General features: G+C 44.3%; 1 protein-coding gene across 1 annotated transcript in view; it reads right to left on the bottom strand.

Annotated features, from left to right (window-relative positions):
• Positions 1 to 11797, bottom strand: part of LOC133630634 (small conductance calcium-activated potassium channel protein 2-like) — a 243459-nt gene that overhangs the window by 162948 nt on the left and 68714 nt on the right. Inside the window, exon 2 of the mRNA XM_062022234.1 lies at positions 2266 to 2739. Coding sequence (XP_061878218.1) covers positions 2266 to 2655 — 390 coding nt within the window. The 5' untranslated portion in view covers positions 2656 to 2739. The remainder of the gene's footprint in view (positions 1 to 2265; positions 2740 to 11797) is intronic.

Raw genomic sequence — 11797 nt, 5'->3', positions numbered from 1 at the left:
AAGTGCGCCTCACAGTCTGGAAAATACGGTAATATATTACATGTTAGTTTGAAACGTGAGTTTGTACTGTTAGCCAGCTAGCCATGCTAGCTATCGTTAGGCTAAAATACTAAATGATAATACTAAAATACTAAATCTTTAACTGCAGTCGACATGTATCTCTTGTGTGTGACTGCCATCTACTGGTCACACTTATCATTTCACCATGTACCAAATAAAATAGCTTCAAGGTTGGTAAGCACAACCAAAATGATTTCGTACATTAGGCGCACCGGGTTATAAGGCACACGGTCGAAATGAAATTATTTTAAGTGCACCTTATAGTCTGGAAAAAAGGGTAATATATTACATGTTAGTTTGAAACGTGAGTTTGTACTGTTAGCCAGCTAGCCATGCTAGCTATCGTTAGGCTAAAATACTAAATGATAATACTAAAATACTAAAACTTTAACTGCAGTCTACATGTATCTCTTGTGTGTGACTGCCATCTACTGGTCACACTTATCATTTCACCACGTACCAAATAAAATAGCTTCGCGGTTGGTAAGTACAACCACAATTATTCCGTACATTAGGCGCACCGGGTTATAAGGTGCACTGTCGGCATGAAATTATTTTAAGTGCGCCTTATAGTCTGGAAAATAGGGTAATATATTACATGTTAGTTTGAAACGTTAGTTTGTAATGTTAGCCAGCTAGCCATGCTAGCTAACATTAGGCTAAAATACTAAAACTTTAATTGCAGTCTACACGTATGTCTTATGTGTGACTGCCATCTACTGGTCACACTTATCATTACACCATGTACCAAATAAAATAGCTTCAAGGTTAGTAAGCACAACCAAAATTATTCCGTACATTAGGCGCACCGGGTTATAAGGCGCACTGTCGAAATGAAAGGATTTTAAGTGCGCTTTATAGTCTGGAAAATAGGGTAATATATTACATGTTAGTTTGAAACGTTAGTTTGTAATGTTAGCCAGCTAGCCATGCTAGCTAACGTTAGGCTTAAATACTAAATGATAATACTAAAATACTAAAACTTTTATTGCAGTCTACACGTATCTCTTGTGTGTGACTGCCATCTACTGGTCACACTTATCATTACACCATGTACCAAATAAAATAGCTTCAAGGTTGGTAAGCACAACCAAAATTATTCCGTACATTAGGCGCACTGGGTTATAAGACGCACTGTCGAAATGAAAGGATTTTAAGTGCGCTTTATAGTCTGGAAAATAGGGTAATATATTATATGTTAGTTTGAAACGTTAGTTTGTAATGTTAGCCAGCTAGCCATGCTAGCTAACGTTAGGCTTAAATACTAAATGATAATACTAAAATACTAAAACTTTTATTGCAGTCTACACATATCTATTGTGTGTGACTGCCATCTACTGGTCACACTTGTCAGTACACCATGTACCAAATAAAATAGCTTCAAGGTTGGTAAGCACAACCAAAATTATTCCGTACATTAGGCGCACTGGGTTATAAGACGCACTGTCGAAATGAAAGGATTTTAAGTGCGCCTTACAGTCTGGAAAATACGGTAGTATATTACATGTTAGTTTGAAATGTTAGCCAGCTAGCCATGCTAGCTAACATTAGGCTAAAATACTCAATGAAAATACTAAAACCTTAATTGCAGTCTTCATGTATCTCTTATGTGTGACTGCCATCTACTGATCACACTTATTATTTCACCACATACCCAATAAAATAGCTTCAAGGTTGGTAAGCACAACCAAAATTATTCCGTACATTAGGCGCACCGGGTTATAAGGCGCACTGTCGAAATGAAAGGATTTTAAGTGCGCTTTATAGTTCGTAAAATACAGTACAGGAAGTGATCTCATCAAAATGAATGAATGAATGGAGCGTTTGTACGCCGAGACATGCTCCGCACACAGAGGCATATTTGGCGCAATGTAAAGGTCTGGGGGCGGTATAGCTCGGTTGGTAGAGTGGCCGTGCCAGCAACTTGAGGGTTCCAGGTTCGATCCCCGCTTCCGCCATCCAAGTCACTGCCGTTGTGTCCTTGGGCAAGACACTTTACCCACCTGCTCCCAGTGCCACCCACACTGGTTTAAATATAACTTAGATATTGGGTTTCACTATGTAAAGCGCTTTGAGTCACTAGAGAAAAAGCGCTATATAAATATAATTCACTTCACTAAACGGAAAAGGTTGGAAAAAGAGGTCTTCGTAAATCGAGGTTCCACTGTACGTCAGATGTGGATGAAATATCAATGCTCAACCTACCTTAGTGTAAACCCCCCATGAGAGTTCTGTCTCCGTCACCATGACAACAATCCCAAACATTCCAAAGATGAGCGCATAGTCGCTGAGTCGCTTCCGCTTCTCGAACAGCGCCCTCCTGTGGCCCAGCTTGTAGCCAATGTCCCTGTTCTTCTTCTGCGGCGCCCTTCCTCCGCCGCGCCCGCTGCCCTCCCTGACCAGGCTCTCGTTGGACGCCTTGCTGGGGTCTTCGCCGCCATTGCCCTTGGACACCACCACCTCCAAGCCGGAGCTGTGCAGCGTCTGCAGGGGCTGCGTTTCCGAGTCGAGCTCCGCGAGGTTGCGGCGCGACGAGGACGCCAGGCTGCCCACTAGTGGTCTCACCACGCCGCCATTGTACTTGCAGGTGTTCATGGCTATCTGAGGGAGTCGGCGGTTGCTCTCAGAGAGAGAGGGCTTGGATCCAGCATGGCTCAGCTTCTTCTTCTCAGTAGTAGCCTGCAAGGGGAGGGAGGAAAAGTGAGAAATTGAACAAAATCGCAACAAAACGGACGCTCAGAGCTCGACAACACCCACTCAACTACACTAGTCAGGGAAGTGCGGCGTTTGATGTCGGCTTCCGTGCGTCGGGAAAAATGCATCAAAGTCGTTTCAAACCAAATAAAAAATGAATGCACCTTGATGTATAAATAAAAGTATATAACCAATAGTGGAGACTAAAGTGCAGAAAATTGAATCTTTGCGCTGCACAAATTTAGACATGAAAGATTGATGCACGGCATGACCCCGTTTCCTTTTCTTCCCCCTGCTGAGATGAGCAGCATGCTGTCCAATCCGCAGGAAAGGACTTTTTTACATCAGGTGTTGTGCGGGGACACGGTAGCTGTGTGCACAATTCATCGGATTAAAAGCCTAACGGGAATAAAAAATGCTTCATTCAATACAACATTGGCATAGAAACAAGAAAATCAGAAGATTCGGGAAAAAAGGATTTCCCCGTTTCTTGATTGCAGTCAATAAAATGTGTTTACACAGGCAATCCTAACAATTAGCATGTTAGGATTACCGTAATTTCCAGACCATAGGGCGCACCAAATTATAAGACGCACTGCTGATGAATGGTCTGTTTTTGGTCTGATTCCATCCATCCATCCATCCATCTTCTTCCACTTATCCGAGGTCGGGTCGCGGGGGCAGCAGCCTAAGCAGGGAAGCCCAGACTTCCCTCTCCCCAGCCACTTCGTCCAGCTCCTCCCGGGGGATCCCGAGGCGTTCCCAGGCCAGCCGGGAGAGATAGTCTTCCCAACGTGTCCTGGGTCTTCCCCGTGGCCTCTTACCGGTCGGACATGCCCGAAACACCTCCCTAGGGAGGCGTTCGGGTGGCATCCTTACCAGATCCCCGAACCACCTCATCTGGCTCCTCTCGTTATGGAGGAGCAGCGGCTTTACTTTGAGCTCCCCCTGAATGACAGAGCTTCTCACCTTATCTCTAAGGGAGAGCCCCGCCACCCGGCGGAGGAAACTCATTTCGGCCGCTTGTACCCGTGATCTTGTCCTTTCGGTCATGACCCAAAGCTCATGACCATAGGTGAGGATGGGACCGTAGATCGATCGGTAAATTGAGAGCTTTGCCTTCCGGCTCAGCTCCTTCTACACCACAACGGCTCGATACAGCGTCCGCATTACTGAAGACGCCGCACCGATCCGCCTGTCGATCTCACCATCCACTCTTCCCTCACTCGTGAACAAGACTCCGAGGTACTTGAGCTCCTCCACTTGGGGTAGGGTCTCCTCCGCAACCCGGAGATGTCACTCCACCCTTTTCCGGGCGAGAACCATGGACTCGGACTTGGAGGTGCTGATTCTCGGCTATGAACCGATTCAGTGAGAGCTGAAGATCCTGGCCAGATGAAGCCATCAGGACCACATCATCTGCAAAAAGCAGAGACCTAATCCTGCAGCCACCAAACCAGATCCCCTCAACGCCCTGACTGCGCCTAGAAATTCTGTCCATAAAGGTTATGAACAGAATCGGTGACAACTGGATTATAGAGCGCATTAAAGGAGTCATATTATTATAATTTTTTTCTAAATGTAAAATACTTCCTTGAGGTCTACATAACATGTAAGGATGGTTCTTTGGTCAAAATGTTGCATAGATGATGTTTTACAGATCATCTTTAAGTCACTTTCTGACAGTCTCTTCAGAATGCACCGTTTTGTAGGCGGTCCTATTTACGTGGCTCACCTTCGACAGCGTCTTCTCCCCGTCATCTTTGTTGTAGCGGTGTAGCGTGCAAGGACGGGAGTGGAAGAAGTGTCAAAAGATGGAGCTAACTGTTTTAATGACATTCACACTTTACTTCAATCAATAACAGAGCAGCATTTCCTCATCCGGAAACAACAAATGTTTTCCGTGAAAAACAGTCCGACCGGAACTCTCTAATAACTAAAGTTCCTTGGGTGAATAATGTAACTCACTACACCGGTATGTTTTAGCACTTTCATGGCGAGTTTACTGACAGATATAAGTAAGAACTTTACACTACTTTAAATTAGAAATGGCAACAGTGGAGGATGAATGTCACATAACAAGAAGATAGAGAAAAAGAAGAAGCTTATCGACTACGGCATCGGCACGGACTACAATTGCAGGCGCACGCACATTTTCAGGACTTATGCAGATCCCAAATACACATCAGCAGGTACCAGAAGGTTTTGCATAATATTGTGAAACAAAACGTCAGCTAATATGTCTGCTAAAAGGTGCCATTTTGCGGTCCTTAAACACACACCATAGTAATACTCGTCTGTTTAATGCGCCGACAATCCATCAAGCGGTGCGGCTTCATAGCTTACCAAAGTCGTACTAAAAACATTTTGTGTAATGTTCTATATTCTCAATGGAACATTTAAGGTTTTGGGTGTTGTTTACTACCATCATATTGCAGTCTACTCATATCTCTTATGTATGACTGCCATCTACTGGTCACACTTATCATTACACCATGTACCAAATAAAATTGCTTCTAGGTCAGTAAGCACAACAAGAATTATGCCGTACATTTGGCCCACGGGGTTAAAAGTTTGCCCACCCCTGGTCTGGAGTGTCACGTGTCGATGTACAAAACCCAAAAGCAGTGAAGTTGGCACGTTGTGTCAATGGTAAATAAAAACAGAATACAATGATTTGCAAATCCTTTTCAACGTCTATTCAATTGAGTAGACTGCAAAGACAAGATATTTCATGTTCACACTGAGAAACGTAATCTTTTTTTGCAAATAATCATTAACTTAGAATTTAATGGCAGCAACACATTGCAAAAAAAGTTGTCACAGGGGCATTTTTACCACTGTGTTACATGGCCTTTCCTTTTAACAACACTCAGTAAACGTTTGGGAACTGAGGAGACATGTTTTTGAAGCTCTTCAGGTGGAATTCTTTCCCATTCTTGCTTGATGTACAGCTTATAGGCCTACTGAAATGAATTGTTTTTATTTAAACGGGGATAGCAGATCCATTCTATGTGTCATACTTGATCATTTCGCGATATTGCCATATTTTTGCTGAAAGGATTTAGTAGAGAACATCGACGATAAAGTTCTCAACTTTTGGTCGCTGATAAGAAAGCCTTGCCTGTACCGGAAGTAGCGTGACGTCACAGGTTGAAGGGCTCCTCACATTTCCCCATTGTTTACACCAGCAGCGAGAGAGATTCGGACCGAGAAAGCGACGATTACCCCATTAATTTGAGCCAGGATGAAAGATTTGTGGATGAGGAACGTGAGAGTGAAGGATTAGAGTGCAGTGCAGGACGTATCTTTTTTGGCTCTGACCGTAACTTAGGTACAAGCTGGCTCATTGGATTTCACACTTTCTCTTTTTTCTATTGTGGATCACAGATTTGTATTTTAAACCACCTCGGATACTATATCCTCTTGAAAATGAGAGTCGAGAACGCAAAATGGACATTCACAGTGACTTTTATCTCCACGACAATGCATCGGCGAAGCACTTTAGCTACGGAGCTAACATGATAGCATCGTGCTTAAATGCAGATAGAAACAAAATAAATAAGCCCCTGACTGGAAGGATAGACAGAAGATCAACAATACTACCAAACACTGGACTTGTAACTACACGGTTAATGCTGTGCCGCCTGGCGAAGCTTAACAATGCTGTTGCTAACGACGCCATTGAAGCTAACTTAGCAACGGGACCTCGACAGAGCTATGCTAAAAACATTAGCTCTCCACCTACGCCAGCCCTCATCTGCTCATCAACACCCGTGCTCACCTGCGTTGCAGCGATCGACGGCGCGACGAAGGACTTCACCACGATGATCGGTGCGGTTGGCGGCCCGGAGACGGAGGAAGTCAACCCAGACAGGTGAGGACAGCGGCGCGGCGGCGGACGGCGTCGTAGCTTTCGACGACACCCCGGCCGCCATCGGAGTCGGCAAGAAACATATATTTCCCCAAAGTTACGTACGTGACATGCACATAGCGGCACGCACGTACGGGCAAGCGATCAAATGTTTGGAAGCCAAAGCTGTACTCACGGTAGCGCGTCTGCTATCCAACTCAAAGTCCTCCTGGTTGTGTTGCTGCAGCCAGCCGCTAATACACCGATCCCACCTACAGATTTCTTCTTTGCGGTCTCCATTATTAATTGAACAAATTGCAAAATATTCACCAATACAGATGTCCAGAATACTGTGGAATTACGTGGTGATAACAGACGACTTAAGCTGGCCACCGTGCTATTCCAAAATGTCTGCTTCAACCCGTGACGTCACGCGCAAACGTCATCATACCGAAACGTTTTCAGCCGGAAGTTTCCCGGGAAATTTAAAATTGCACTTTATAAGTTAACCCGGCCGTATTGGCATGTGTTGCAATGTTAAGATTTCATCATTGATATATAAACTATCAGACTGCGTGGTCGGTAGTAGTGGCTTTCAGTAGGCCTTTAAGTTGTTCAACAGTCCGGGGTCTTCGTTGTGGTATTTTAGGCTTCATAATGCACCACACATTTTCAATGGGAGACAGGTCTGGACTACAGGCAGGCCAGTCTAGTACCCGCACTCTTTTACTATGAAGCCACACTGTTGTAACACGTGGCTTGGCATTGTCTTGCTGAAATAAGCAGGGGCATCCATGATAACGTTGCTTGGATGGCAACATATGTTGCTCCAAAACCTGTATGTACCTTTTAGTATTAATGGTGCCTTCACAGATGTGTAAGTTACCCATGCCTTGGGCACTAATACACCCCCATACCATCACAGATGCTGGCTTTTCCACTTTGCACCTACAACAATCCGGATGGTTATTTTTCTCTTTGGTCCGGAGGACACGACGTCCACAGTTTCCAAAAATAATTTGAAATGTGGACTCGTCAGACCACAAAACACTTTTACACTTTGCATCAGTCCATCTTAGATGAGCTCGGCCCAGCTAAGACGGCGGCGTTTCTGGGTGTTGTTGATAAATGGCTTTGACTTTGCATAGTAGAGTTTTAACTTGCACTTACAGATGTAGCGACCAACTGTAGTTACTGACATTGGTTTTCTGAAGTGTTCCTGAGCCCACGTGGTGATATCCTTTACACACTGATGTCGCTTTTTGATGCAGTACTGCCTGAGGGATTGAAGGTCACGGGCTTAGCCGCTTACGTGCAGTGATTTCCAGATTCTCTAAACCTTTTGATGATTTTATGGACAGTAGATGGTTAAATCCCTAAATTCCTTGCAATAGCTGGTTGAGAAATGTTGTTCTTAAACTGTTTGACAATTTGCTCACGCATTTGTTGACAAAGTGGTGACCCTCGCCCCATCCTTGTTTGTGAATGACTGAGCATTTCATGGAAGCTGCTTTTATACCCAATTATGGCACCCACCTGTTCCCAATTAGCCTGCACACCTGTGGGATGTTCCAAATAAGTGTTTGATGAGCATTCCTCAACTTTCTCAGTCTTTTTTGCCACTTGTGCCAGCTTTTTTTTTAAAACGTTGCAGGCATCAAACTCCAAATGAGGTAATATTTGCAAAAAATAACGTTTTCCAGTTCGAACGTTAAATATCTTGTCTTTGCAGTCTATTAAATTGAAAATAGGTTGAAAAGGATTTGCAAATCATTGTATCCATCCATCCATTTTCTACCGCTTGTCCCTTTCGGGGTTGGCGGGGGGTGCTGGAGCCTATCTCAGCTGCATTTGGGCGGAAGGCGAGTAACACCCTGGACAAGTCGCCACCTCATCACAGGGCCACAAATCATTGTATTCTGTTTTGATTTACCATTTACACAACGTGCCAACTTCACTGGTTTTGGGTTTTGTAGAAATAAAAAAAGGTATCCAGTTTTTTTAACAAACTTTTTTTTCGTGACATTACAGCTACTCCAAGTGCTAACTGCTCGCCTCGATGTCGTGACATCAAGACGCTCGGCAACCCGTGCATATCACAACACGGAGGGCACAGAACGACTCCATTTCAGACAAGCAGAAATGAGTCGACTTCCGTTTACGGCGTGTGCTGCGCATGTCAAAATAAAATATTGTTAATATGGGACCTCGCCTATTTTAGGACTAAAAGTGCAACATTTCTTTGCAAATACAAAATCGATGTTGCATCGCAGTCCCACAATGAGTCTTAAAAAAGTGTATTTTCCAGTATAACGACAACAACTCTCTCTATGCCAAAGTTAGGACTGCATCTATCTGCCGGTCTAACCTACAGAGACCTGGGCGGATTATCTAAATGGGTTATGAGAACTTGACGTGGAACATTGCCGTGTCTGAAACAAGTCGGGGTACTGGCCCTCCTTATTAGCCCAGGCAGAGCATCCCTAATGCCTTTAAATGTGCTGGTGGGAATAAAGACGAAGAGTGGCCCTAATGGAAACGCACTAAGGCCAGTGCTGTGATGCTATCGTGGTGTGCATATTGTGGCTCTATGGGAACAGGATTGAAGGTTAAGGATTAGTGCAGCCCATAGTGTTTCTAATCCCCTTTTCTGTAATAAATTGCCTTTTAATCTGTGCCATTAGCACCCGTGCACATTGTGCAGAGAACTTTGGGTTTGAAGCAGGGAAAATCTAGAAATAGATGTGGGGTTGCCAATGGAGAGTGAATGTATGATATACTTACTCTAGTGACATAACAATCTGGGTTACATATGAATATCTTAACACTGTTACAGTATCATTTATGACAGGGTCTTAATCTTTATCAAAGGACAGATGCACCACACTACATCTGCGTTACATTTACTTAAAATAACTTTTTGATCAAATGTTGTCAGAGAAGTACTAAAAAAAGAAACGCTAATTTTACTCTGTTTGATTGAGTTTTATTCTGAATGTTACATTTATTTTACAGCGCCGATACATATATATATTTATATTCTATTGAATACTGGCTTGTTAGAGAGACTTCTTAAAGGGGGCACTGTCACATGACTCCTTTTCACCAATCCAACGTAAGTACTAGTGGCGTTGGACTCCATTTCACCAATCAAACAGTCAGGCAGTCACATGACTGCACCCATACTACAAAACCGAACTCATCCATCCATCCATCCATCCTTTACCGCTTGTCCCGTTCGGGGTCGCGGGGGTGCTGAAGCCTATCCCAGCTGCACATGGGCGGAAGGCGGGGTACACCGTGGACAAGTCGCCACCTCATCACAGGGCCAACACAGATAGACAGACAATATTCACACTCACATTCACACACTAGGGCCAATTTTTAGTGTTGCCAATAAACCTATCCCCAGGTGCATGTCTTTGGAGGTGGGAGGACTCGGGACTTCCTCGTAAAAACCTGAATTCAATGATTTGCAAACCCTTTAATCATTAACTTAGAATTTAATGGCAGCAACACGTTGCAAAAAAGTTGTCACAGGGGCATTTTTACCACTGTGTTACATGGCCTTTCCTTTTAACAACACTCCGTAAACGTTTGGGAACTGAGGAGACCAACTTTTGAAGCTTTTCAGGTGGAATTCTTTCCCATTCTTGCTTGATGTACAGCTTAAGTTGTTCTCTGTTGTGGTATTTTAGGCTCCATAATGAGCCACACATTTTCAATGGCAGACAGGTCTGGACTACAGGCAGGCCAGTCTAGTACCCGCACTCTTTTACTATGAAGCCACGCTGTTGTAACACGTGGCTTGGCATTGTCTTACTGAAATAAGCAGGGGCGTCCATGGTAACGTTGCTTGGATGGCAACATATGTTGCTCCGGAACCTGTATGTACCTTTCAGCATTAATGGCGCCTTCACAGATGTGTAAGTTACCCATGTCTTGGGCACTAATACACCCCCATACCATCACAGATGCTGGCTTTTCAACTTTGCGCCTATAACAATCCGGATGGTTCTTTTCCTCTTTGTTCCGGAGGACACGACGTCAACAGTTTCCAAAAACAATTTGAAATGTGGACTCGTCAGACCACAGGACACTTTTCCACTTTGTATCAGTCCATCTTAGATGAGCTCAGGCCCAACGAAGCCGGCAGCGTTTCTAAGTGTGGTTGATAAATGGCTTTGGCTTTGCATTGTAGAGTTTTAACTTCCACTTACAGATAGGGTTGGGTATTGAGTATCGAGTATCGATTGGAACCGGGACTAACTTTCCGATTCTCCCGGAATCGTTCAAAAGTTTAAATTTCGATTCCTAGTTTCGATACCCAGTCCGCCGACCGGAAAAAAATAATAAGTCCGCCGACCGGAAGAAGAAGCTGCTAAACACCAACGAAGAAGCGCCCACCGCCGGAAGTGTTAGCATAGCCGAGCCTATGTAGCCGAGCGAGTCAGTCAAGCATGGATAGCGGTCGAAGTGTGGCTTTATTTTACTAAAAAAAATGAAATATCGGCGAAATGTAACACGTGCGACAGGACTGTTTCGTGCTTAGGAGGGTGCACGTCGAACATGATGAAGCACCTCCGAGTACAAATAAATGCGTGTCCCGTCTTCGACACGCTGCGCCGACCGTCCTCCTGTGCCTCTTCCTCTGGCTTCGACGCCCAGCCTGGCACCTCGGTGACTGCATTGCAGTCCGAATCCGGTAAGTAAAACAATATATATGCAATAAATAATGTGTTTTGCGCCAACGTCGAGGCAGCTAACAAATTAGCCCGCATATTTTTTCATAGACAATTTACAACCTGCTAGCCAGGCTCCGCGATGTGCTCAGCGTACTCCGTTCACCGTAGCGGCAATGGGGAAGATGTCGGTGCCACAGACGGAAGAGTGCCACAGAAAGGTCACTGCACACATAGTCAAAAGACTGCATCCCTTTTCAGAGGTGGAATCTCCAACATTTAGGTTAGTTAAGCAATAACGTTAGAGCTAAGCTAATTGATACTGGGCTAAACAGTAACAGCAACATTACATGTTTGTTTATGTTTGCAGGGATATTGTGAAAACTCTCAACCCAAAATACATACCACCTTCCAGGGACTACCTGTCAAACACATTGATCCCGGCATGGTACAAGAAGAATCGGAATCGAGAATAGTCAGGAATCGGAATTGAAACAAAGAATCGGAA

Source organism: Entelurus aequoreus, linkage group LG16, assembly GCF_033978785.1.
Source record: "Entelurus aequoreus isolate RoL-2023_Sb linkage group LG16, RoL_Eaeq_v1.1, whole genome shotgun sequence".
Taxonomy (NCBI): domain Eukaryota; kingdom Metazoa; phylum Chordata; class Actinopteri; order Syngnathiformes; family Syngnathidae; genus Entelurus; species Entelurus aequoreus.
This window is presented reverse-complemented; position numbering and strand designations above follow the sequence as displayed.